At 41.1% G+C, this 27,806-nt stretch overlaps 1 protein-coding gene across 8 annotated transcripts in view; it reads left to right on the top strand.

Annotated features, from left to right (window-relative positions):
• Positions 1-26,973, top strand: part of PPP3CB (protein phosphatase 3 catalytic subunit beta) — a 35,849-nt gene extending 8,876 nt beyond the window's left edge. For 3 of the 8 annotated variants that reach the window (XM_053387991.1, XM_053387999.1, XM_053387996.1), the window contains 12 exons: positions 444-568; positions 3,051-3,162; positions 5,077-5,222; positions 5,635-5,774; positions 5,854-5,931; positions 6,031-6,125; positions 12,188-12,313; positions 13,192-13,269; positions 17,793-17,877; positions 18,937-19,034; positions 23,686-23,715; positions 25,419-26,973. In XM_053387991.1, the coding sequence (XP_053243966.1) occupies positions 444-568; positions 3,051-3,162; positions 5,077-5,222; positions 5,635-5,774; positions 5,854-5,931; positions 6,031-6,125; positions 12,188-12,313; positions 13,192-13,269; positions 17,793-17,877; positions 18,937-19,034; positions 23,686-23,715; positions 25,419-25,597 (1,292 nt within the window). In that variant the 3' untranslated portion in view covers positions 25,598-26,973. Of the gene's footprint in view, positions 1-443; positions 569-3,050; positions 3,163-5,076; positions 5,223-5,634; positions 5,775-5,853; positions 5,932-6,030; positions 6,126-12,187; positions 12,314-13,191; positions 13,270-17,792; positions 17,878-18,051; positions 18,516-18,936; positions 19,035-23,685; positions 23,716-25,418 lie in introns of those variants that run through there. The other 5 variants (XM_053387992.1, XM_053387994.1, XM_053387993.1 and 2 more) reach the window with 5 other exon arrangements.
• Positions 26,974-27,806: the final 833 nt, after the last annotated feature.

Genomic DNA, 27,806 nt, shown 5'->3' with positions numbered 1-27,806 from the left:
GTGATAGAGGAGGACAAGTTTGCTTGAATACAGTTTAAAATTCTAGTTCTGCCATAATCTAGATTTGAGAAAGTTCAAATAACTTTAGTCTTCCTTTAGGGAAGTTGGCAATAAAAATGTTTGATAGCTCCTAGGGTATGCAGACAACCTACTGAATAGCCCTGAACAGTTTATATGTTCCTAACACTTGAACATTCTTGGTGGCACCTGACACTGCAAATATTTTTTCCAGTCCTATTAATCTGAGTGTGAACAATAGCTGAAAAACAGATGGTGCTGGGGTGGGAAGTCATTGCTACTTAAAATTAATTCTAATTGTTACTTAAAATTAAGATGCAATGACTAGATTCTTGACCTGAAATTCTGATTGAATAAAGTTTGGGTGGTTTTCCCACCAGTAGAACTTCATCATGGTTTTTTAATCAGCAGCATTTTTATTGCAGTGTGTGGTGACATTCATGGCCAATTCTTTGACCTAATGAAGCTATTTGAAGTGGGAGGATCACCTGCTAACACAAGATACCTGTTCCTTGGTGACTATGTAGACAGAGGATATTTTAGCATAGAGGTAATTGAATGTGTGTGTCCTGATGTTAATATCAACAATGGTTTTCCCATTTATTTGCTATAGTAACTGTTTCACCATGGTAAGATGTATGTTTATTCTCTCTGAATGAGGTGATGATAAAACTGCTCTTAAAGAAGCTGAGTCTAGATTCCTCAGCTTTGGAAAATTACTGTCCCATTTCAGGCTTACTGTTGCTCAGCAAGGTCCTAGAGTGAGTGAAGTCTTGCCAGCATCAGGCAGTTTGGATGATGCTAGTTATTTAGAACTGCTCCAATTTTTTTTCCCTTTGCCTGGATGGATGGATGGAAACTGCCTTGTTTGCCTTGGTGGGTGACTTATCTTGAGAACATTGAAAATATGACCCCACTGGTTCTTCTGGGCCTCATGGCGGCTTCCAATAACATCAACCGTTATATTATGTGCCTACACCCTTTATTAGCCTTGCTTGGTTTGTAATTTTTTCCACAATCACAATCTTTCACATATTACTACACCATAAGGCAGTGTTTCGGTCCGCTAGAGGTTTCCATGTGCTAAAGGACTTCTGTTCCTCCTCTTGACCACTGACCTTTGGAGTTCCTCAGGGCTCTGTTTTGCTCCCATGCTTTTCATCATCTACATGGAATTGTTGGGAGAACTAATGTAGAGATTTGGGCCACAGTGTCATCAGTATGCAGATGAGACACAGCTCTTCTTGTTTCTGTAATCTAATCTCAAGGAGGCGATGAAAGTTCTGAGCAGGTGTCTAGAGGCAGTTCTGGGATGGATAAGGGCAAGCCAGATTAAGCTTAATCCTGACAAGATGGAAATCTGGCAGGTTGGGAAACTGCTGATCTGGATGGATAGATGCAGTCTGTTTTAGAGAAGATTGCACTCACCCTGGCAAATGAGGTAGGCACTCTGGGTTTGCTTCTGGGCTTGGCACTCTTCATGAAGGCACTGGTGGCCAGACTGCTTTTAATCAGCATTGGCTAATTTCCCAGCTATCGCCCTATCTGGAGAAAGTAGCTTGCCTTAGTGGCACATGCATTGCTTATATCCAGGCTGGATTACTAATGTGTTCTATGTGAGGCTACCTTTAAAGATGGTTTGGAAACCATAGCTGGTGCAGAATGCAGTAGCAAGAATGCTTATATGGGCCCAAGCAGCTGGAACACACTGCACCAATTCTGTACCAGTGGTTGCCTGTTAGTTTCATGGCCCAACTTAAATTTGAAGCTGCTAGGTTTCAGATTTGATTAGAAACCTATAATAGCCTCAGAACATTTATGTACAGCAGCCTGTCCTGTTCTCTGACTTGTCAATAAGAGATGTTGGGTGGATGGGTCCCTAATACAGGGACTTTCTGGGAGTGGCACTGTCCCTCTGGAATTTCCTATCCCCACCCAAGAAATAATTGTGGCACGCATCACTGTCAGTTTTTAAGAGAAATGTTAAAACATGTTTATTTCAACCCACTTTTTATTAATTTTATTAATATAAAAATTTGCTCAGATTTCCTTCTAGAATGACCACCCTTGCCGCGTGATAGGCCTGAAAAATAAGTTGTACCCCTCTTAGCTGTACGTTGCCTGCTCCCACATTACATCAGTAAACAATTAGGAAACTGACTGATAGGAAGCAAGAATTCTAGAGTTCTGTGAAACTAGATTCAAAGATTCACTAGATTAATTGTGAACAGCTTTTTATCTTTTTTTTTTTTTAAAGGAACTTTCTTTTCTGTGTGCTTAATACGTCATACCATACAGAATAGTGTGCTCTTGGAGCAGAGCCATCTAGGTTGACAACTGTGTGTGCAAGGGCATCTTAAGACATTTGGATGCATTTTTTGGAAACACTGGGCCTTTCAAAACTGATGTGGCTGGTTTTATAATACTAATGCAAGGACATTCCACTGTGCTGCTGTACACCGGGCATTTTGCACAGAATTTGATACTATGTTCTTGCACCAAGAGGAAATACTCATTAGAATGCCTCTGAAGTGTCAGGCAGTTATTGCCAAGTAGTAATGGATTTTAGGTTACCACCATGTTTGAACTCAGCTTCAGCCACAGAGTAGAATTACATACAAGTGTGGATGGAAGGATCCATTGGGCAGTATGTTTAACCCTTCTGCTTGTCAATTCTCATCTCATCACTTCCCCAGTAGGAATGTTTCTTGATGGGGAGGAGGTAAAGGGGTATCAGGGGACAGATGGGCTCAGTATGCTATTCCCACCTGCCAATTATTGCTTTCCATTTCCCTTGCCTCTCAGTAGTAACAGAATGCAAGTTGGCAATTCTGTCTTATTCTGTGTTGTTCCTTTCCAAATTGCCATGGTAATTTTCTGATACGCTGTCCTGAGTTCCCTGAAGGAAGGGTGGTATACAGATGTGATAAATGAAGTTTAAGTGGGCATTATTCTATATGTCAGCTGGATATTGTGCTGTAATACTTGAAATGGGGCTATCACATATGACTAGTACTCTTGTTTTTCAACAGTGTGTGCTATATTTGTGGGTTCTGAAGATTCTGTATCCAAGCACATTATTTCTTTTGAGAGGCAACCATGAATGCAGGCACCTCACAGAATATTTTACTTTTAAGCAGGAATGTAAGTATTAATAACAGCAGTAATTGTTGGCTTCCTGAATACTTAATTATCAGTCTCTCCCCCCCCTTTTTTTACACATTTTTGTCTTGCTTCATATGTATTTGAACGTTTTCCGGGATCTTGTGCAACATTGTAGTCTTGAGGAGTGGCGTAGCGTGGGGGGTGCCAGGGGTGCCGGCCGCACCGGGCGCAACATCTGGGGGGGCGCGAGTCCAGAGGGAAGGAACAAGTTCCTTCCTCCGCCGGGCTCCCCGCCGCTACCGCCAGCCTTGCGCCCTAGCGCGCGCGCCCCCCGCCGCCGCTGCGGCTGCGCTCCACTCACTGCTCGCAGGAGGAGCAGCCGCTGCAGCAGCGCCGACGCCGCCACCGACGCCTGGCTGGGCGCGGGCAGCCTCCGCACCCCGACGCCGACGCCATCCCCTCGGCCCAGCCACAGGCGGTGGCTGCTTCTGCCGACTGGGAGGGAGGAGAGCTCCGAGGGGCCTCGCCGCGCCCTGCGCTACCCAAAACCCTCCGAGAGGAAGCCGGCGGGTGGGCGAGGGTCTCCCGGCGGAAGGGGGCGCCGCTGGCTCCGGCTCTCAGCGCAAGTCTCAGCCGCGGGGGGGGGGGGCGGGCGAGGACGGAGCGCGGCTGGAAGCTCCTGGACCCGGCCGGGCGGAGGAGAGGCGCTCGCCAAGCCCGGATCTGGAGCGCCTCGGAGCGCGGGCTCCACCTACAGCCCAAGGAGAGGAGGGGGCGAGGAGGCGCCCGAGGGGAGGGGGCTTCGGCTGCCTCGGCCCACGGGGGCTCCGCAAATAATAAATTTAATAAATTCCTGCTGAGCCTTTGGGGGGGGTCCTTGGCTCCTTCGCTCGCCCCCAGCCCCAGTGGCGTAGCGTGGGGGGGTGCAGGGGGGGGCGCAACATCTGGGGGGGGGCGCGCTCGCACTCGAGTGCTAAAATCCACGGGTTAGGGGGTGCAAATTACTTGCCTTGCCCCGGGTGCTGACAACCCACGCTACGCCACTGGTCTTGAGATATCTATAACAGTACTGTGTATGTGTTTCTTTTGTGCACTTTCCCATGAAAATGTTAGAATTGGACATATCAGTATGGTTATTTCTCTAATAAATCTTTGTCCTTTCAGCCCAAGTGGCTGCCAGGATAGGATAGCAGCCTACCTTGCTATTAGACTCACATGGATTTCATTAAGTGACTTACCCCTATCTACAAATTGAAATTGATGGCTATCTTACAGCTCTTATCACTGTGCCAAACAGCAACAAACCCTTTGAGCTTAAGATAACAACCAGCCAATCAATTTTAAAAAATGAAGACAACATGTAAATACATTTACCAAGAAATGATGCTAGATCCATATATCACAGGTCAGTTAGCTAACTTTATAGAAAAGTTGCTTTAATATAAGAGGAAAACTGCAGAGCCAACATACAGATTGGGGCCTCCAGCAGATCAGGTACGTGTGGACCATATATCCACTTTTTAACTGAGCCAGGACAACTTCCTGCCTGCAGTTCTTGGGGGGTGCACCTGACCATGATCAGACTATTCCAGCATTGGAATTTTGTATGGACAACCAGGCTAATAATTATTTATAATAGAAAGGTGATTTTTAATGTACTTATTTGCAAAGCTGGTATTACATGAGCAGTATCCTTCTTTCCCATTCTAGCATATCATATTGTTAAGACATGTGTCAGCTTAAATTCATTGAGTTAAATGTGCTTTGCCAGAGAGTTCTCCCTTTTATTTTATTTTTTGTTTAAATTATGATACCCATTCATCAATTTTTCAAGGAACAATCTTGATAACTTATTTTTAAATGCTCCTAAGATGTAAGCCTCGCATCATAAACAAATGTATGTCATAGACTATGTCTCTCTCTCTCTCTCTCTCCCCACCCCCACCTTTATAGGTAAAATAAAATATTCTGAAAGAGTCTATGATGCTTGTATGGAAGCTTTTGATTGCCTTCCTCTAGCTGCACTTCTAAACCAGCAGTTTCTTTGTGTCCATGGTGGACTCTCTCCAGAAATAAATACAATAGATGACATTAGGAGGGTGAGTGTTACTGTGCTAAAGGCATGGGGATGTTGTAATGCTCTTGACGTGCCACTCTTAAATGTTAAGCTAATTCTTTTCTTGTCCTTTGTTAGACATCAAATGAAAATTAACTGCAACCCTATACATGCCTGCTAAGAAATAAGCCGCATTGAGGCTTAGTCCCCACTGTGACTTAGTTCCTGGTAAGTGTGTATAGGATTGCAGCCTAATTCTCTGATTTATGGAGTTTTTCAGTCTGAGAAGGTAAGTGATAGATGAAAAAAAAAACAATAAAGTAATGAATATGCTTTTATTTCTTTGGTATGATTGGATGTTTGTGATCTATATAGCTTAACAAGAGAGTGAGAATAATAAAAGAAAATGGACATACTGAAAATGAAGATCACTGTGGTATTTTTCATTGAAACAGCTAGATAGATTCAAAGAGCCCCCAGCATTTGGACCAATGTGCGACTTGTTGTGGTCAGATCCCTCTGAAGACTTTGGAAATGAAAAATCACAGGAGCATTTCAGTCACAATACAGTCAGAGGATGTTCCTATTTTTATAGGTAAAAAATAAAACTGATCAAGTTGATAAGTGATTGCATGAAAGCATTACTTTATACTCATAGTTGTTTCATTTCACAGCTATCCTGCAGTTTGCGAATTTTTGCAGAGTAATAATTTGTTGTCTATTATCAGAGCTCATGAAGCACAAGATGCAGGGTAAGTATTTTGCCCTCCCATGATACAAATATTCAGTACTCAATTATTCAGCTTCACCACTTCCTTTGTGACACAAAGTCAACTATTCTTATTTTACAGTTATAGAATGTACAGGAAAAGTCAAACGACAGGGTTCCCATCATTAATAACAATTTTTTCTGCACCTAATTACTTGGATGTCTACAATAATAAAGGTAAGAGCATATTGCTAAGAAAGCATGTCTGAAACATAATCTGTCTTTGTTTAAAAACATTTCTAAACTGATTAATATTTTTTAAAAATCTCTTGTGGTGTATGCTATTTACAAAAAAGATTAGACAGTAAAACAAATACAAGATAAAAGAAATACAGTGGTAGCTTGGTTCAAGAACAGTTTAGTTTAGGAACAGCTTGGATTAAGAATGCTGCAAACCCGGAAGTAGGTGTTTTGGTTTGTAAACTTTGCCTTGGAATAAGAACATGTTTCGCTTCCTGTCGAGTGTGTTCCATTTGTAAATTGAGTCCCCCACTGCTATGGGAAAGCACACCTTGGTTTAAGAGCGCTTTGGTTTAAGAACGGACTTCCGTAACAGATTAAGTTAGTAAATGAAGGTACCACTGTAAAACAATATAAAAACATAAAAGCGAGTGATACAGAAATTCAGGGGATTCATGCATATTAATCATGGTCCAGTCTTACAGGTCAGGAAAGCCTAGGCAAAAAGATAAGTCCTTACAAGACATCTGAAGCAACTGGTGGTTGCTGCTTCATCTATAGCAGAGTGAAGGGTATTCCACAAAAAAGGGGGGCAACAGCAGAAAACGTCCATGTCCACTCACCCCCCTATGATATTCTGCTGGTTATGGTTTCATGAGTAGAACGTTTGAGTAGTTGAAGGGATGAATGAATTGTACAATATGTATGCAATTGAACACAAACGTTCACAGTAACTTGTATAAAAAAATCCAGGAAGTTCTTTAAAATGCTACGGTCTGGTTCTGCTTCATAGATTCTATGCCAGGCATAGGCAAACTTGGCCCTCCAGATGTTTTGGGACTACAACTCCCATCATCCCTAGCTAAAAGGACCCAGTGGTCAGAGATAATGGGAGTTGTAGTCCCAAAACATCTGGAGGGCCATTTGCCTATGACTGTTCTATGCAGTGCCCCACACGGTCCGCAGAGGCACATTCCCATATGCAGAACTATCTGGAAACCTCTGGAAGATTAGAAGAACTGAAGTGCAGATGCAGTTATATTTCATTACATTTCCACTCAAGGTAATTCCTCACACACACATGGCCACAGCAGAAATGGTCCTCTCTTTATAGAGCTGCTTAAATGTTTGCCATAAATTTGTTCGCTATCTCTCCAATATTCAGTTGTTTCTCTGTAATCAAAATTTTGCACCATGGAGAGAGAGAGCTTTATTTTTTAAATGCCATAAGTGCAGCGTCTACATTCCAAAATCAGGCGTTCATGGCTCCTGCCTTACATGGTTGAGTGAGAGCCTGGTCATGGAAATCTGCAAGTACTTTCAGAAACCCAGTGAAAGAATTTACAAATTAAAGGCTCAGTACCTCCCAAGTCACTATGTGAAAGAAGCCCTTCAAGACATACTTCATCATACCAGTTCTCCTGTATTCCTAAGTGGAAGTTCTCTGTAGGCTTCCGCCTCCCACACTTCATTACGTTATGGCCCCTTTCCTGCTGTTTCTTCAGTATCTGACCTGAGTCACCTATATCTGGCTCCTTGTCACCTGCTGATCCAGAGTGCCCCAGGGAAAGCAACCCTTAATGCCAGTAAAGCCTTCTGGTTCCAAATCTTCACCTAAGAATTATAACTTTGGATATTGAACTACCAGTGCATTGTCTTCAGTGCATTGGTGGGTTATTGGGTTGTTGTTTTGATTTTGATTATATATTTTGTGGTTTTATATTCTGGTTTTGTGCTGTGAACCACCCTGAGACCTCCGGTTATAGGGCAGTATATAAATTCAATAAATAAATAAACAAAATTATAAATCCTCAGCTCCTGAGCATTTCAAAGCTGATTGCAATATTTAATCCTTCAGTGGATATTAAGGTTATTTGTACCTTCTAGTCAGGACTCAGGGGGTGGCAATCAAACTCATAGCCCTCATGTAACTGAAAATGAGTGTGGCACAGATCTGATACCTACACTCTCCAACTCGGTTCCAACAGATGAGAACGGGTGGGGAGAATGAGGACATTATGCTCACATTGCAGGTCGGACAAAACCCGAGTTGTTTCCTTCTGTTACAGCGTAGGACACACAGAGACAGACAGACAGACAGAGTGATGGAGGGTAGCGGGTTGACAATAACTTGTAATGTAATTCACTATTATCCCTATATTGCAGGTTATGGTGGGGGTTACCACAAATTGTGTTGTGTTCTCCAGATTTCAGATGAGGGTGCAAGCTGCTTAATAGTAGCTTACAACAAGTCTCTTTAATGGAAATTGTGTATCACAGATACAAGCCCCCATTGCAGTACTACAGAGTGTACATGTGTTATCAAGATGCAGGTAGTTACACAGGATATGCATTTCAAGTCTAAATCACCTGAAGCGCATCCACATTGAAAACAAGACAGCACAGGAAGAAATAACTCCTACAAAAAATACCTCAGGTAAATCTCTAACCGTCTCCTTTGCACCACCAGCAGCGCACTGAAAGCCAGCCCTCAGTTAAAAGTAGACTCATTGTGCTTCACTTACATGCAGACACTTGCTTTTACCCCATCCTATAATGTAGACTAGACATCCCGAATAGGAAAGCAGTGTGTGACTAGCCCTCTGGAAACAACCGGCTTCACCAACCTCACCCAATGCATAGAATTCTATAATATGTGGGATGAGGGGCCAGTGTTCCTAATCTTCTACACCTGTCTAAAAGGTCACTACTGTATATGTGTGACTTCACAGAAAACTGACTTATAAGAACAGGTTACAGGTAAGCAACTCTGTATTCACTCTCTATTGCCTTCGGAAAGTGGGACTAACGCTGTTTGAAGTGAGATCAAGCTTGCACTGGAGGCACCAATTGTGTGAGCCAGTGCCTCTATGAGTGGAACTCAGTTGTGGCCCAGCATTGACCCTGTGCATTCCTGAGGTGATGGTGAGATGTTGAACCAGCCCTAAAAGAGTGTAAATACTCCACTGAAAAACATTTTTTAAAAGGAGGAAAGGGGAAACTAAGGAAATAAATAACAACCCTCCCCCAAAAAAATGATGGGGCGAAAAGAAGGTTCCCCCAGAATGGATCAAAAGAAGCATTAGTGGGAAGAAATAGGAATAATATGAGGGTTTCAGAAGCAAGGAAATAGCTAATATGAAAACAGTGCTGTATATTTTTGAAATAATTCTCAAAAGGCCTCAAAACTGATGGAGATGCTGTATTTCATATAGATGGAAATGGGGAGCAAGTGTCTGGGGCACTGAAGAAACAATAATAGGGCCTGGCTTTAGAGAATGCTCACGTGAGAGTTTGGCTGTGACAATGAAAATACAAGGATGGAGCCTCAGTGTTGAGAGAGAGAAAAGGCAGCAGGTTTAATTCTTTGAGCAATGTCACACAGCATCATGTATGTGTGTGTGTGGCTGTCTGGGAAACACTTTCCCGGCAGTGTCAGGAGATTACAGGAGAGACATCCCCACATCTGCTAGCACCCAAGACAACCAGGTTATATACTGGGAGTGGGGAACAAGAACTTTCTATTTTCTGTCTTCCTAAGGGAAGCAGAGGTGGGATGTGGGTGGCGCTGTGGGTTAAACCACAGAGCCTAGGACTTGCCGATCAGAAGGTCGGCGGTTCGAATCCCCGTGATGGGGTGAGCTCCCGTTGCTCGGTCCCTGCTCCTGCCAACCTAGCAGTTCGAAAGCACAAAGTGCAAGTAGATAAATAGGTACCGCTCCAGCGGGAAGGTAAACGGCGTTTCCGTGCGCTGCTCTGGTTCGCCAGAAGCGGCTTAGTCATGCTGGCCACATGACCCGGAAGCTGTACGCCGGCTCCCTCGGCCAATAAAGCGAGATGAGCGCCGCAACCCCAGAGTCGGCCACGACTGGACCTAATGATCAGGGGTCCTTTAAGGGGAGCAGAAGTGCACAGATATCAGTGTACCTGGCATCTGCTTATACATCTGTTCACTAGTGGTGTGATCCCTTCCCTGTTAGATGGAGGGGAATGTTCCCTCCTGCTTGCCAGCACTTCAGACTTCTACATTTATACGCTTCCTCTAGGGCTTGGTTTTTATGCTCTTCAACACACTAATTCCTTGAGTAACTAATGGTGATCTTGGTAGGAGTGGGAAGTAAAGTAGGGTAGCCTTAAAGTGCTCTTTCTCTGGTACAAATCTCTACACATCTAGGGCAGACGACCACTTTCTACTGAGCTTTGGAGCATTGCACATGGCTGCTCTCGGGATAAAAGTTACTTTGTTTCTTAAAATATTTCTGTCTTGCCTTTCAGCCCCAAGTTAGTTCAGTCTCAGATTAAAGTATACACCACAAAGTACAGTATAAACCACAAAGGGAAAACAGAGCTAGAAGACTTGTTCTAGTTTATATTTTGATTATGTATTCTGTGTTTTTATATCATGATTTTATCCTGTGAACCGCCCTGAGACCTGTGGGTATAGGGCAGTATGTAAATTTCTTAAATAATAATAAAATACCGAGCTTACTACTAAAATATATGTGCAGCAGGAGGGGAAGGAGGGAAATCGAAACCTCAGCAAAACAAGATATATCTACAGAATGTTGGAAAGTGTTTTGAGATTGGCCTCCCAAAGTAACAATTCCCACAGCCTAGGTGCTGAAACAGAAACCGCCAATGATAAAGAGATGCAGAGCGAGTCCTCAGATGAGAATCACAGTGGGTAGACAGGCTTATGTGGAAGAAGGCGATCCTTCTAATAGCTTGTTCCCAAAATGTTATACATAATAATAAGCACTTGAATTCTTTCAGCCAGGACAAAATTAACAGTACAGTGGTACCTCTGGATGTGAACGGGATCCATTCCAGAGCCCCGTTCGCATCCTGAAGTGAATGCAACCCGCGTGTGCATGGGTCGCAATTCGCTGCTTCTGCGCATGCACGTGACGTCATTTTGAGCGTCTGCACATGCGCGGAGCGCAACCCGAAAATGCTCAACCGGAAGCTACTTCAACCCGAGGTATGACTGTATCAGAATAAATATGCTCTGAAAAGCCACCATATTTTGCACCACCTAAAGTCTCCAAACACATTTAAGAGACTGTGTCCCATAGGGTGCATTTCATTACTCTCATCTGAATGTGACCAAGATAGTGCAATTTGCATTCCCGAATTATATTTAAGTCAGATATATAGACACGATGTAGTAGTAGTAGCAGCAGCAGCAGCATTTTGTGAGAGTCCTAAGGGACAACTGCAGCTAGTCATTCCAACGTACCTACTTCTTCAGGGCAGAAGGAATGTTTCATTACTCTGGAAAAGACATCTATGTTAGTGAATCTGATGCCATTACTCAGCTTCCTTACCTTTCCCACCTTCACGTTAGCTAAAACCAGTTGGCAAGACCACAGTTGTTCCGGATCAGAAAGAAGCACAATGGTCTCTCAGTATACCCTTATACAGTGGTGGTAAAACCTCAAGTCTTATCATCTTGTGCAGAATGAGAATTTGACTCATCTAAAGCTTTAACTGGCTTTCCTTCCAGCACCTGCAACTTTCAGGGAGAGCACTCATCTATCTTTGGAAATTCCTGCTATGTCCAAGATGACACTAGCTTGATACTCTGTGTTGCTGCTGCTTGTTAGAGGCCATATTGGATTACATCCTGCAAGTTCCACTGTGTGCCTACTATGGTTGTGGTTGAATAGTTGCAGGGGCTGTTTAAGCATGATGCCAAATGCTAACTGTGTAGTGTTACAAGAATAGGAAAGGCATGGGCCTGGTGTTTCTCTCCTCTTGTGCTCTGAAATTAGTAACTCCTAGTCCTTATTTGTGACAATTGTTTATTATTTTGTTCAAACAAACCAATTCACGGTTTGTGTTTGCTTGCTAGCCAGGCTCACAAACTAAGGGGCTTGTGCCTGCTTAAACTCACATATGAATAGCCCGATAGAATCTACAATTCACACAACTGTTGGCTGTTTAAAAAATGTCAAACAACCTCAGGTGTTGGAATGAATGTGCTAGCTGAAAGGTTTGCAGTTATTATTGATGGCTTGATACAAAATTTCAGCTAATCACTAAAACCTTTTTTACAGCTGCTGTATTGAAATATGAAAATAATGTTATGAATATTCGGCAGTTCAACTGTTCACCGCATCCTTATTGGTTGCCAAATTTTATGGATGTCTTCACATGGTCTTTGCCATTTGTTGGAGAAAAAGGTACGTCATATCATGAAACAAGGCATAAAAACAGGTTGTCACTCAAACATTTGCCGCTTATCTAGTGTTACATTTATTCAAGTAGATTACATTTATTCAAGTAGACACCGCCTACAAACTGTATTTTTGCCCATTGTTTGATATTCACTTTGTGGGGGGTGTTGTTTTTTGCTTTTGTTTCAGGCAGGTAGCTAAATTACAATGCTTGTTGTTCCAGGCAGGTAGCTAAATGCGACGCTTGTTGAGCCCCGCTGAGTTGCCATGTTTGACTGTTAGGTGGGTTCAGCATAGTATGTTACACACAGTACTATAGTTGTGCTTTACATTGTTGGGCTGCAGATTTTTATTTACGTATGTAAAACAGACATTTCTGTTAAGAGTCAGCAGCCATCAATATACTCTACAAGCACTCCCCATTTTAGGCGCAACTGATATGCATGCAATCACGCACAGCACCGAACCCAGAAGTAACTCGGAAATGGCATAAAAAGTGTCATTAGAAGGGCAGGGTGGGGTGGAGTAGGGTGCAATGAGGCAGAACAGGGTGCTTTCAGGCTGTTTAAATTGCATGTGATTTCGCACAACCACCTGGAATTTCGCAACCCCTGCTGGGAGCAAGGACTGATGCCTTCATGCCCTGTTTGTGAGCTCTCTAATGGCACCGATTGTTCTTACTTAATTTCTGATCCAGCAATGCTGTTCTTTTATTAAATGACTTACAGTGAAGGACTGGAAGTTGACCTATTTAGCTTTTCATATAATTTTGTTCTGTTTCCCTCCAATGTATTTTGCATTTTAATAGTACTGTAGAATTTTAAACTATTCAGCTTATAATAAGTATTATGATGTGTTGGATTGTTTTATTTTATTTTATTTAGTGACAGAAATGCTGGTGAACGTTCTGAGTATTTGTTCTGATGATGAACTGATGACTGAGGGTGAAGATCAATTTGACGGTAAGGCTACTTTTATGACTTACGGGTCTGTACTGTGAATTCCTGAAAGATTTTATTCTGTGCATAATTTGTGAACTTCTGAGGAATGCGATTAGATTTTTAAGAGAGAGTCTTCAAATGATTCTGGTATATTAAGAATTGAAAACTTGGTGTGCTTATATTTTCTGTATTAAAATTCTTCATGTAAAGTATTTATTCCATTGCATAGAATAAAAAGACACGAGACCTGCTCCTTCATTGTCTCCCCCTGCAACACACACACACACACACACGATTGCCATCATGCAAGGGGCAGAGTAGGGATGAACTATTTGTCCCCAACACTTCCTACACATCCCCAACGTATTGAGGGCTAAACCTCTTCAGTAGGGAACTTGACTAGGCTCCCCGGCGCAGTCTAGAACCCTGACTTAGGGGCTAAATCATAAGTGGAGCCTGTGCAAGTAGAAAAGACTCCTTGCTGCACAAGTTCAGCCCCAAGCACTGGGGAGAAAGATGGGATTGGTAGCAAGGAAAGTTTGTCCAAAGGGGAGAATGTCTGAATAGGGATGTAGATTATCAATTATTTAGCCCATATTTCACATTTCTGCTTCCTGATACATGTAATTTATTATTACTCATTGCAAGGAAACCTATGAAGTCTGTTTTGTTTATAGAACTTTTACTTATTTTGACAACTTTTACTTATTTTGACTTTGGGGTGCTTTTTATACTATATATTTAACAGTGTTTGTTTGTATATTTGTGTTACTTGAAATTTATGTCCTTCCTACACTTTATATCATCCTGTCAACAAACTCACTGAACAGACATTACAAATGCTACCAATATATTTTAAAAATGCACTTAGCAGTATGCAGTGTTCTATGAGAGTAGCAGTTTTCCATTTTTCTTCCTCATTTTTCTTTTCAACTTCCATTCTTTATTATCACTGCCAATGTAAAAGCTCTTCCTTTTAGTTTTCCTCACTCACCTTTTTCTCCATCATTCACTTTCTTTTTTTCTGGACTCTCCATCTGAAGAACGAATCATATATGGCAATAAAAAAGGTACAGAAAAGACGGAGTAATATTGTTTTGAAATATGACTTATCAAAGTTATCAAAGTAGAGAACGCATTTATATATTTTCCTTATATAAATGTGTAGTATTTGTTTTATTGCCAGTCTTTCTGTGCATGAAGGGTTTCTCCTCTTTTCCATTCCCCTTTTGTAGTAGCTTTCATATTTTCCCTACTTTTAATATCTCTTTTTCTGATCCTGCATGTGTAGGAAAGTTTTCAGTTGTCTGCCTTGTTTATGATTTTAGTGTAAGCATTCTACATTACAAATGGTGCATGAAATGTGATCTCTGTAATGTTTCAGTTGCTGTTTGTGCAGTAATTTTGTTCTCTTCCAGCTAATATTTGTATGAGAAAGCTTTACATCACTATTGTGCTAGTTTCAAGCTGATGTGTATAATAATAAGTTAGAATAATTTATATTACTAAGGTAAGGCCTGCAGGGACGTGGGTGGCGCTGTGGGTTAAACCACAGAGCCTAGGGATTGCTGATCAGAAGGTTGGCAGTTCGAATCCCCGTGATGGGGTGAGCTCCTGTTGCTCATTCCCTGCTCCTGCCAACCTAGCAGTTTGAAAGCACGTCAAAGTGCAAGTAGATAAATAGGTACCGCTCCGGCGGGGAGGTAAAGGGCGTTTCCGTGCGCTGCTCTGGTTTGTCAGAAGCGGCTTAGTCATGCTGGCCACATGACCTGGAAGCTGTACGCCGGCTCCCTCGGCCAGTAAAGCGAGATGAGCGCCGCAACCCCAGAGTCGACCACGACTGGTTTGCGCAAAGACTTTCGCTAGCACAACAGGGCTTTCCCTGCACTGTCCTCTCCCCACAAGCCCCCTGTTTTTACCCCTCCCCATTTGCATGGAGATGGTTAGGAGAACTCCCAGAAAGGCACATGGGAGGCAGGTGAGCAGAGATTGCTCCATCAGCATAAGCATAAGTGTTTGCACTGATAGAGCAATCTGCTTGGCGCTATGTGGAATTCCTCGCAGAACTTTCATAATGAGCAGAAGTATATTTTAATAGCTTTGAAAGAGCCTGTTACTAAATATTGCTGCAGTGTTATTGCCGCAGATCCAAAGAACTGTGCAACTTGCTTTACACACGTGAGGGAGCTTTCGACTTGTGTTTCATTAATGGCCCTCTCCCAGCCTCCCAGTTGTATGGAAAACCATTTGGGGGTGGGCTTTTTAAAGCTGTGATATCACATAGTGGGGATGGTTCTATTGTTTAAAAGTAAAAATTAAACATTCCATGGGGCTTGCCCAAATCCTTGGGTGCACCAAATATAACCCAGACATGACCTTTATTGACCAGGCTTTGGGGACAGAAATTAAACACAATTATGATAAGAATGTAAATTATGCAACCAGTATGCTGGTAGTGGCATGTTAGATTGCCTACTAAGTGTGCATCTTAAATAAAGAAGAAATGTCCCAGTAATTCTCTAGTCTTCCTTCTGAAAGCTATATTGGAAACTGCCTTTTGTTCCTTATATTTCTCCCAGTTGCACACTGTATTAAGTACAGTCTTACAGTTCATTGGTTGAGGAGACAACTTCCATTCTAGTCTCCATCCCCACCCACCTTTCTGCTTTCTTGTGTTGTTGGTGGGATTTTTGTTCCTATCCATGCCTAGAGCTTAGTATTTTTTTAAAGAGGGAATCATGCAACTGAGTTTCATATGTAGTTAGAGCAAGTAGCCTGCAGTACAAAGGTAAAGTATACATGCTCTTTGCCTCTGACGTTGCCCATCCCTGGCAGGCTGCCCAGAAGGGAATGTGGCCCTTGAGCTGAAAGGTCCCCCACCCCTGTCCTACAGTCTCTGTAGACCACATCCCTGAAGGAAAATCATGTTCATGTGTGTGTATGGGAGTCTAATCTAATTTTTCAAACAAAGAAGAGATACCGTGTTTTTCCGTGTATAAGACAAGTTTCTTGACCCAAAAATGAGGTTCAAAATTTAAGATCATCTTATACACGGGTAGTGCTGAGGGGGGATGGGCGAATGGTTTTTTTGGCACGAGCCTGAGATTGTAAGCGGTGATTGGCTGCTTGATTGGGAGGGCGGGGATGCTGAAAATCGCTCACCCGCCAGAACGCAGCACACAACTGCTCGTGTCGCTTACAATCGGCGCTTACAAAATCAGGCTCACGTTTCTTTCCGGTGGGTGAGCAATTTTCAACATTCCCCTCCCCACACACAATCAAGCGGCCAATTGCCGCTTACAATCTCGGGTTCGCGCTTCGTTCCAGCGGGTGAGTGATTTTCAGCATTGGCTGCCGGAACGCAGCACACAACCGCTCGCGTCGCAGCTGCCCCATCACCGCCATTAGCCCTCCCGATTGCCGCTGTAGCAGCCAATAGACAGCTGCCCTTGTTGCAGCAAGCAGGAGAATGATTGGCGGCCGCTAGTGGCGATCAGGAAGCTGATAGGTGGTTTCTGCTAACAGCTATCAGCTTCCTGAGAGGAGCAGGTGGTCCGTTTACTGCATGTGTAGTGAGGAGCGACGGCAAAGGTGGCCCCCTCCTCGCAAACCTTGTTGCCTGGCTCCGTGCGATCGTGTCCTGCCTGCTCCCTAGCCTCCAGCAAAGCAGAGCAGCTCAACAACTCTGCCCCCCCCAAAAAAGTGAAGTGTGTGTGTGTGTGTGTTTCTGCCACGAGGGAACAGCTGATAGGCAGCTTGTTGGATGCGTGCGGCTGTCAGCATTTGTCAACTATTTTCCCTTAAAAAAAGCTCTACAAGTCAGGGCAATCTCCCCCCACTTTCTAAATTTGGAGTCCCCAAAAATAGGGCTTGTCCTATACATTGGGGTGTCCAGTACACGGAAAAATACGGTATATGCCTGGAAGAACCTTACAAGTGAAACAGCACTTAGGTTGGAATGAAGTATACATGCTAGGAGAAGGGATGTTAGCTAGCTAATTGAATTCATGAATCACTTCCCGCAACCGAAAGTCCTGAACTGATTTACATGAATAAAATATAGTGAGTGTGGGAGATAGAAGGAGAGATGGAGATGGATGAATAGATATGCTGTTCAGTGTTCTAGAACATTGTCGATTTGGAGCACATTTAGGTTGCCAGTTAGTAATTTGAATGCCAGCTATGGTATACATCCCATACTCTTGTTTACTCCTTGAATTTTCTATTTGTGCTCAATCAGGTTCATAACTGATTAAGAGATCAGCAGTCAAAAGCCTAAGAATGAAATGCCATCAGTAAACAATTGGCAGCAATTAATAGTCTTGATATTTGTCACTTAGTGTTTAGAACTGTTTAATCTTTTCAGGATGTTTGGTGATCTGTGGACTGAAGAGATTTGTCTGTGATGAGGCATCTTTATTCAATCACCTTAAGTTCCAGGCTGAAGGAGAACCATATGTTATCACAGTTTTATTGATGGTCACATTGTATGCAATTTTTGTTGTGTGCTCCATTAGCTTGAGACTTTCTTCTTCCATTGGAAGTAGGTACAGCTGCAGCACGAAAAGAAATAATCAGAAACAAAATCCGTGCAATTGGCAAGATGGCAAGAGTCTTCTCTGTTCTCAGGTAATTACTATTCTCAACTTGCCTGATCTGTTTATATGGAAAGACTTCGTGTTAGCAGCTCCCTACCCACTCTTACAATTAAGTGCAGCAGTAACTTTTTTAATAGATTGGTTATCTATTGCTAATATTGTACTTCTGCTAAACATTTATTTAGCACCAATGCTTGTTTTTCAGAATGTGGAGCTATCCTAACCCTTTCTCATGCAGCTGAATAATGAGAGCAGAGCAAAGGTGATGGGAGGATCAAAGAGTAAAAAATAATGGCAAGAAAAGCTGTGCCAAAGAAATGGGCTCTGAAAGACAGGTGCAAAGGAGGGAAGGGAAATGATGTCATGGGCGCAGTGTATGGACAACACAAGAAGCAGAATTTAAAGGCAGCAGGAGTAAGAGACGAGAACAAAGGGACCTGGTATTTGGTTTCACTTAAAAATAATAATCCTGCCATATCCAAGCTCAGAGTAGCTCCTGAAATTTAATATTTTTGAGAGGCAAGAAGATGCCAAAGATGTACAGTTGTACCTTGGAAGTCGAACGGAATCCATTCTGGAAGTCCGTTCGACTTCCAGAATGTTTGGAAACCAAAGCGTGGTTTCTGATTGGCTGCAGGAAGGTGCTGCAGCCCAATTGGAAGCCGCGGAAGCCCCATCAGACATTTGGGTTCCAGTGAACATTTGCAAACGAGAACATTCACTTCTGAGTTTGTGGTGTTCAGGAGCCAAAACGTCTGAGTACCAAGGTGTTCAGGATCCAAGGTATGACTGTACGTATAATGGGAGGAAGAAATGCCTTCCTTTCCTTCCAGGGAGCAGGGCTGGCAGACCTCTCCTGAGATTCCCCAGCCTTCACCTTCGTCTCACTATTCTAAATCACACCCTCCCTGCTATTTTCACTTGCAGTATTACATTTCCCGGTTCTTCAGTGTTAGATAGGAGACAGTGGATTTGGGGGATAAGAAGAGCTTAGGCAAGGACCTGCATGCAAGTCTGAAGCATATTGGGTATGAAGACCTCTTTGGGTAAAGCAGTTTTCCCCCTCCCCTTTTTTGTCTCCTAAATTCAGGGAAGAGAGTGAAAGTGTACTGACACTCAAGGGTTTGACTCCCACTGGAATGTTACCTAGTGGAGTATTGGCTGGAGGACGCCAGACCTTGCAAAGTGGTAATGATGTTATGCAACTTGCTGTGCCTCAGATGGAATGGGGCACATCTCACTCTTTTGCTAACACCACACACAGCGCATGCAGGGAATTCCTTATGCTTTTCAGTTCTTGTCTTAGCGGCTGATGATAAAGCATAACTTTATGTATTAATCAGGCAATGTAAAATCAGTATTTAACCAGGGTATTAAACAAAAAGCAAACAGTATTAGTCACGCTGTGCTAACCTTTGTCTGTCTTTGAGCTTTCCTTGATAGAGCATTTCAGATAACAAGATTATTTATGAACTGGAAAAAGATTGGCAGGGTAGGTCAGAAAATTAAAGAGACACCGTTATTTCATCAGATATCACATATGGCCTTATTCTTTATTCCTACAGTTTTATTACAGACGTTAATCTGTTTAGTAATGCCAGTTGCCTTTTAGTATTGATAGCTACAAGTTTCCAAGCTCAATTTTGCATTCCATGGATGGAAAATGTGCTTTGTTTCGTACCCTGGTGATTGATGCCAAAGTTTGTTCCTTCATGTTGTTTGTCAAATGTTCTGTGTAATACTACTTGACTTCCCTGAATTGTCCTTGTAAGTTGCTATTTCCTTCCTCTGCAGATGTAGCTGCTTTTTTTAGATCTGTCTGTCTTTCTCTAGGTATCGCTGTATGTCTGTATAAGTGTGTAAAAAAATTAAATCACTATCTCAGACACTTGTCTGTCTCTTGATGTACAAGCAACTTGGTAGCACCTTATTTTTGAGGTTGGCTGCATTTGACGCTGCACCCGATGCATTCTGATGGCTCATGTAACTGAAAAATAACCAATAGCTGTTATAAAATCCAACTGAGAGAATAAAGGGGCTAAATGAAAACCTTGTAAATAAGTCAGACTCAAAGGGTGTTTAAGTGTGCTTATATTTTTTGCATGAAAATAAAAAGAAAATACACCTGTAATCTGGCTCATTGAATACTTTATAAAAGTTGATGGATTAGTTGTTGCCAGAAGAATATTGTGAGATTCTTTATTCTTTTTTAATTTCTTCTGACTATATAGTTCATTTTTTTTGTAATGGATGTCAAGAAAGAAAGTGGGCGTCATAACATTCCTGAGCTTTATTAACAGAAAACATTTTAGTTTTCTGTGTTGATATTTCTGTAATATCTGAGTTCAATTTTACAGCACATGTTTTTTCTTGTCTGTCCCCCCCAAAAATTTTGCCACCTAATGTAATCAAAATTCAACATTTTAATGTAAATTTGTGGAACTTTTCTGGTACTATGTCAGTCTAAAATAATTTTTGTTTGGGTTAACACCTTTTAATATTATTTAAACTGTTTTATTTACTATCATTATCCTCTTGGAGCATATAATGTCTCCAAGTTCACTTTTCATAAGTCCTTATATATGTATGTATGTGATCTGTGAATGTCTGTAATAGCAAATGGTGTGTATGTTCCTTGTATCATCAGATTTCCCCCTCTAAATGTTACTTTCAGTGTGTATATTCACTACCCAGCTTGCATATTGTAGTTTTCTCAGCACTATGTAAGCTGTAGAGAATTGGAAGATACGCATTTGATCGGACTTGATAATGTTGTCTCATGTTTGTTTTAAAACAAGACAAGTGGACCTGACATATAACATCAATCAAAAATTTTAATTTCAGCTTGACCACAACTTAGAATTTTAACTAACTTTACTCCTTTAGGAGCCTCAAATGGCAACAGTTTAACAGAAATGTTGTGAATACAGTAGATTTTTAAGGTGCTCACACAATTTCTACTGTTGTTGATAGGGTAAACCAGATGATTCCTGTTGCAAGTTAGACGTTTCTAATGTTTAATGGAAAGTTGTAACACAAATCTTTCATCACTTAAAACAATGAAATGTTATAGTAAATTGGACAAATAGAAAACTGGCATTCAGGAGTCATTTTGTTTTCCAAAGGAGTAATGCCATAGTGTTGTCTACATTAAAATTAATGTAGTAGCAGTATAAATCAAATGGCTTCTTGTGATGAAAGATTTGATTGAGCACCATTGCTTTTATCCTATATTTTATTTTATTTTTTTGTAAAAGCAGCTGCATCTTATGGGTGAAGCTGTTGGGAGTGGGCATCCAGCCCTTAATAGCCTGACATTTCCATTCTTTAATTCAGGTAATCTTTCAGAACTATGAGGTACAAATGAAATACTACATCGAGATATTTGAGTTTTGGTATCTCTTTTGCTAGAGGGGGAAAAAACCCTGCCAGATAAGGGATTAGCATTTCAGAGAAGCTAATTCAGCTCACTAATTTAGTTTGTGCCAGACCTGATGCAAGTTAAGTAATTTCATCATGTTTGGTTGGAATCACATGCTTAAAATGGTATCTCTGATTGTGCTGGTATGTGTGTGTTCTTGCACCCCACAATCACCTCCCTTGCACTGTTGTAGTCTAGGATTTAACCATCTTACACACTTGTAGATGGACTGGTCTCGTAGTAAGTAGTAAGATGGTTGAAGGTGAACTCTGTGAGGTAGTAACTGCATTTCCAAACCAGCACCCTGATAAGTGCACTGTTGCTGCTGCTGTATTGCTTGCCATAGGAGGAAAAATTACTTGAAGAAAAAGGCAAATGTTTCCCTGTCTTCCCTGACTAGACTGAATTATTTTTAAAAGACAGCAACCTTTATGTCACTGGTTTTCAGTGGCCTGGGTTGTGGTGCAATGGGATTTAGAAAAAATATATGATATTGTCTCTAAGTTTGAATGGTGCCCAGTAAGAACAATCCAGGCTTTGCCTACAAACTAATGCTGTGGCCCTCTTGCTATGTTCACACAATAAACTGTTTTATCATTACAAGAAGGAGCCTAGTCAGCCTTGTGCTCTTCTCTGCCACGTTTACAACAGACACAAGGAGGAGATTAGAATCTTCAGCTTCAGTTGTCAATTAGGGATAACATTTCACCTGAACTGTTCATAAACCGCAGTTTGAAATTGGCTTGTTTCAGTAAACCACAGTTAGCACCAACTGCAGTTTATCCAGTTTCAAATGTAACATGAAACTGCAGCTAGTCAAAAACAGAAGCAGAAGCTTCTGATGTTTCTTCACAGCCAATCCTATAGTAGAAGAGAGGAACAAAGAAGCCCACTGCCTGCCTAGGTTTATTCCTACAATAATAAACTGTAGTCTATTGTTGCATCCAAACTCAGTAGGGCTTTTTCAGTCCCATTTCCAGATCCAGGAGCATGGCAAGCTGCTTTTGAAACTCAAGCGAGTTTCTTAATAAATTTGAATTGGGTTTTGTGTTAAAGGAAAGTTTTATTAGATTCACTTGGGACTTGAGTTTGGTTATTCCTGAAAGAGGTGAAATTAGTTTCTACAATGTTTTTTATTAGTCCACTTCTGTTCCTGCTGTATCTTGGGAGGTTTCTACCCCCCCCCAAAAAAAACACCCCTGATTTAAAAATACAGCAGTGTTTGGGGTTTTTTTTTAATGCACATAAAATGCATTTTGAAGCAAAGCTTTATTACTGTAACTTCTAACAATATATGCCAAAACAAATGTTTCATCGTATTTCAAAGAATACAGTTCTGCACTTAAATGACAAACTGACGATCTAAAACTTGAGAATTATAGGTTGGCTTCATCGTCTTTATCAATGGTTTCATTGTGGGTGAGTTTGTAGGTAATTCTGTAAACACAATATTGATCTGAAAGACCTTGTTGCCCATGACTCCTCCCGTTTTCACTCCTCTATATTCATTTGTAAATTTTGTTCCCACCTATCTCTTAATTTCCTATCCTACTGATGGTAAACGCAGAAGAGGAACTTTTTTGATGGTATTAAGAGATCATTGCTTTATAGAACAGGTATTTGTCCTCTAAGATCTTACTGAGCTAATGGCATGGGTCACTGCTTTTTCAGTTGTCATGGTGGGTACACAGAGATGTTTGAATATTTCATCTCTCCAAAGGAAATTACAAAGAAAAACAGTTAATTCTTGATGATGTGATCATCAGTCACCTTGGCTATCAGTGAAGGGTCTTTACATTCCTTCCCATGTGAAATAGCGTTAGTCTGTTAATAAGCATATTAGAAATGTGCAGAAGAATACCCAAAGTTTTATTTTTTTCATAGCTACTTTAAACAGTAGGGGGGGTCACATCCATTTTTTAAATCTGGGGATTCCCCTTATTAACTGCAGCTCACCTACAAACATGCAGACTTTCGTCCTCTTAGTTTGCATGGCAACTGGTTACATTTTTTAAAAATATCATCATCATTGTATCTAAAGCAGCAGTTACTCATGATGATGATAAGAAACGTTCCTTTCTTAAATTCTTGTGTTTGGCTCAGGAATAAAATACTTGATATTTTATTGCTTGTTGGTATTGCGGACTAATGAAGAAAGTCCTCCCGAAACATTACAAACTGTCCCTTTCAGCCCTTTCCATGTTGTTGGAAGCTCATATTAACCTGTGGTTTCTTTAAAAATAAATAAATAAATGATAGTATCAAAGCCAAAAAAGCAAGGAAATTTTTATTTTCAAAAAGGACTTCTTAAATCAACCTTCAGCTAGTATAATAATAATCATATTTTTTTCTGCTATGTGATATTACACTCTTCATCTTTCTCATTCATTTTGCATGCATCTACTCACTTCTGTACAGCCACAGTAGAGGCAATTGAGGCTGAAAAAGGTATGGTCTCAGTGTCTTTGCTACTGGCAGGGATTGGGGTCTGGGAGGGATTTAAAAGTCTGTTCTGCTCTTTCAACTTGCACAACCAGAAATGAATCAATACACTGATTCATTTGTTGTTATCCGTAGCATTTTGTCTTGTCTTGATGATGATTGTTGCCTTTCGCTTTTGGAGTGATTTGCTTTTTCTGACTGTGGAATAAGGATGTGTTTTCTTTCATTAGCATAATAGCATGCTATGTTTATGTCCCCTCTTTTAGTTGACATACTTCCTCTGGTGATAATGGATTTTAAATGTTGTCTCCAATCCAGCAGGCCACTTTTAAGTATTTGCATGGCTTGAACACTCAAATTGAGCTTTTCATATTTGCTAGCCCCCCCCCGCCCCCCAATATTTTGAATGTGACTTCTCAACAATACATCATAGCCCGGAGTTTCAAAAGTAGTTTCTGGTGCCATAGAATAATGCAGCCCTCCTCTCTTCCACTGTGCGCAGATATCTTCCCATATGGTTTTCTGGATTGAAGTCTGTGTCTTTTCGTTTCTTTCTCATAACCCATCTGGTAGTGCAAGATTTAGTTTTATAAAGGTGTTTTTATAATGTGTAGCATTCATTTGTGAACATTAAGTGCCAGGAAGCTGGTAAAGTATAAATTGTTATCTTTGGATGAGAGCCGAATAATAATTTAGACATGGCCAAGGGCTTGCCTTATTTCCAGAGATGCATCTTATTTTGGAACGGCAACCTTTCATGCCATGTCACTGCTTTGGCAACTCTGCTCAGATTGCTTGGGTGGTGTGGGTAAAGGTTCCTGAAGTCTTCTTTGGATCATAGCCTTAATAGCCTCTATCCATGACGACTTTTAATGTCAGGCCATTGCTTTACTATAAGTGACAAAGTATGTATATGTGCACAAATGAGCTACCAGTACCAAGCAAATCTGTGATCTAATCACGTTTGCAGACTAATCTGTAAGGCTGGTGCATATGCTGCTTTTTAAATGTGTGCCAAGTCTGAAGACTTGGACAATACTTATTAGTGGCTCAGCATCTCCTTAAAAATCTTCAGAGGAACTTGCTGGGCCAGCAAGCTCCCTAATGGTTCAAGCACCATATTTATACATCACTGTTGATGATTAGTTACATTTGCAGGGTGGGATTGTCTTGGTGGTGGAAAATGGAGTAAGATGTTGGCACCATTGTACAGAACTCTAGTTTCTATAGCAGTGTGTGCCCATGTCATTGTCCTTCAAAACTGAAAATTTTTCTTATTATCAGTGTTCAAAATAAAATGGGCTCCTGCCTGATGTGTAAGGTGATCTTAGTCTAGATAGTGTCCTAGATAGTGTCCTTATTTTAAGGTGGCTTCCAAGGCTGTTGTGGTTATTCTCACATGTTTAGCCTAGGCATTCACAGTCATATCTTGCATTGCTGCCAACTTTAGTTTTTGTGTTCTCATAACTGATGTTTGGAATGCCTAGTGGCCTTAAGCAAAAATTGGTATGACATACCGAAGAAGAAGAAGTCAGAGAGGCTGCTCACTTTTTACAAGAGAAGTGTAAATACATAAAATCACATTTAATCTAACTTACTGGTTTTGTGGGTGCCTCCTCCTTTACATTTTGATATTATTTCTTAGAAGTTACTAAGAATACGCAGAGCTTTTCCCCATTACTGACATGTCTAATTTGCATTTTGTTAAGCAATACGAGGATTCTCTCCACAACATAAAATCTGCAGTTTTGAAGAGGCAAAAGGACTGGATAGGATCAATGAGCGAATGCCGCCAAGGAAAGATGCTCTTCTTCAGGGTGGCATTAATTCTGTGAATGCAACAAATGCCAACGGAAACAATGGTGCTGGCAAGAACAATGCACAGTGACCGTCGCATCTGCTTACTTACGTAATAATTCGTTGAGGACTGCTTCTTGAAAAGACAGTAGCCAAAACATCCCAGGGAGATGCAGTCCGCACGCTTTACCCGGAGCGAAATCACAACTTGATCTTACAGAAGAGAAGCCATGATGCTTTGGAGATGTCAGCCACTCTTCTAAAAGTGACAGCATGAATATTAACAGTGCATATTTGGAACTCACTTGTGGAGAGAGATCCAGGGACAAGCTTCTGCTGTTATCACTATAGACTTAGCATGTTACTTTTTTATCATTGTCAACACTTTTTATGTTTACAGAATGGGATTGTAGAGCTAGGTGGTGGGTTTGTGAGGTGGTTTTCTTTTGTTTTTAAATCGGACGTTCTAATGCATCCGTATTTATTTAATGGTCTTATGAACTGTCTTTAAATGATAGTTTTACAGTGGTCTTAAAATATAAATCTGAGGCTGCAGACATGTCTGTGTTTTAAATAAGTGAGGAAGAAATGCCAAAAATCTTAGTAATTATGTAAATTTCTGGTCTTGGGTATACTCCCGTTGCTAATTCTGTATAATGTTCAACATATTATTTTTAGTTAAAACTTATCAGAAGATTTCTATATAAAAATGTTTATTACTTGAACCATAGCTTTTGAAAAATATTTTAATTTAGAAACTTTTTTGCCCAACTTTTTGAGACTTTCCCCACACTTGAATCTTAAAAGAACTATTAACAGTAAAAGAAAAAGTTTAAAATTAAGGTACTTTGTACATTACGTTTCAAGTAAATTTGATTCATATCAGATCTGTAAAGCTTGGCTTTGTATTTTCTGTATGCATGTTTTAATTTTGCAGATATTTAATATATATACCTAGGGTGTACAGGAGAAAACATCCTATAGGTTATGCAGCACAGCTGTTATGGGTATTTTTAGTTTATTGTATTAAAGTTGCTTAAATAGTTAATAATTGTTGGGCTGAGTGGCTGCAAGTGTGTTCTTTTAATTCTGTTTGGTTTTTGTTTTTGTTTTGAACTTTTGGCCATACAATGCATAATTACTCTGGACATTAAGATGTTAGTGAAGATATAAAATCAAGATGCATGTTATGTTTTTGATAGCTGGACTGTTCGGTTAAAATAAAATCAAACCATGTGTTGATCTAACGAATGATGAACTGTAGTTAAATTCTCCCAACATTTTGTTACTTACCTTTCTTATTCTGTGGGAAGCTGTTGGAATCTTATGGCAATGGATTTCACCTGCAGTTTGTTTGCCACAAAGTGGAACTTGTGTGTGGCCCTAAGTTGGCTATTTGATGCATGTTTTAAACCATTCAAGTATTTTATAATAAGAAGCGCACAATAAAGTTTGTGCATGGGCCTCGGCTCGGATTGGTTTGCTTCTGTTTTTGTTTGCGTAATGAGGAACACAACACAACCAACCATTCTAGTTGACCTCCTGGGGGCAAATATCTGGAATGGGGAGGTTCCCAGCACATTTTAGAATCTTTGAAGTCCCCGAGTTAAGGAAGCCTCCCTATGTCAGAAGTTTGCTCCAACTTGAGGAAGGTGACAGGGGCAGAGCTGGTGTGCTCATTCCTACAATCCTTCCTCATATAGTTACTTGGATGTAGAGCAGTGCTGTACTTAATGAGACTATTATATGGTGATTATATCTCAAACACAGCTAACTAAAATGGCAAAGGAACATTTCAGTGATGGTTTTGCATATATGGACAACGTAGAGTTACCAGCTCTGTTTATTAATGATGTGTGTAATTTGGGGTGGGGTGTTGTTGTTAAATACCAAAGTTTTTTTTATTGATTTGTTTTTTTTTAAATTGAAAAGTAACAGCCATATTTGTGCCCAGCGTTCCCAGCCTCCTCCATCCCTATCACAGGTGACCTCCCATGACCTATGTCACAAGGTGGTTGTGAGGTTAAACGGGGAGAGGGAGAGCCATGTACGCCACCCTGAGGACCTTAGTGGAAAAGTGGAATATAAATGAAAGAAAGAAAGGTAAGCCCGCAGGTACAATACAAAAGCAGCAAAGAATGTCCACTTTCCAGTGTCTCACATATACAATCATAAATGTGTATGAAATACAGTGGAACCTCGGTTGTCAAATGTAATCCATTCTGGAAGACCGTTCGCCAACCGAGGCTCAATGGGCGGCCAGCAAATCCCATTGAGAAAACCGAGAAACGTGCCCCAGA

This window comes from Podarcis raffonei, chromosome 5, assembly GCF_027172205.1.
Source record: "Podarcis raffonei isolate rPodRaf1 chromosome 5, rPodRaf1.pri, whole genome shotgun sequence".
NCBI classification, from domain to species: Eukaryota; Metazoa; Chordata; class Lepidosauria; order Squamata; family Lacertidae; genus Podarcis; species Podarcis raffonei.
Note: the sequence above shows the minus strand (reverse complement) of the source record. Positions and strands in the feature narration are given on the sequence as shown.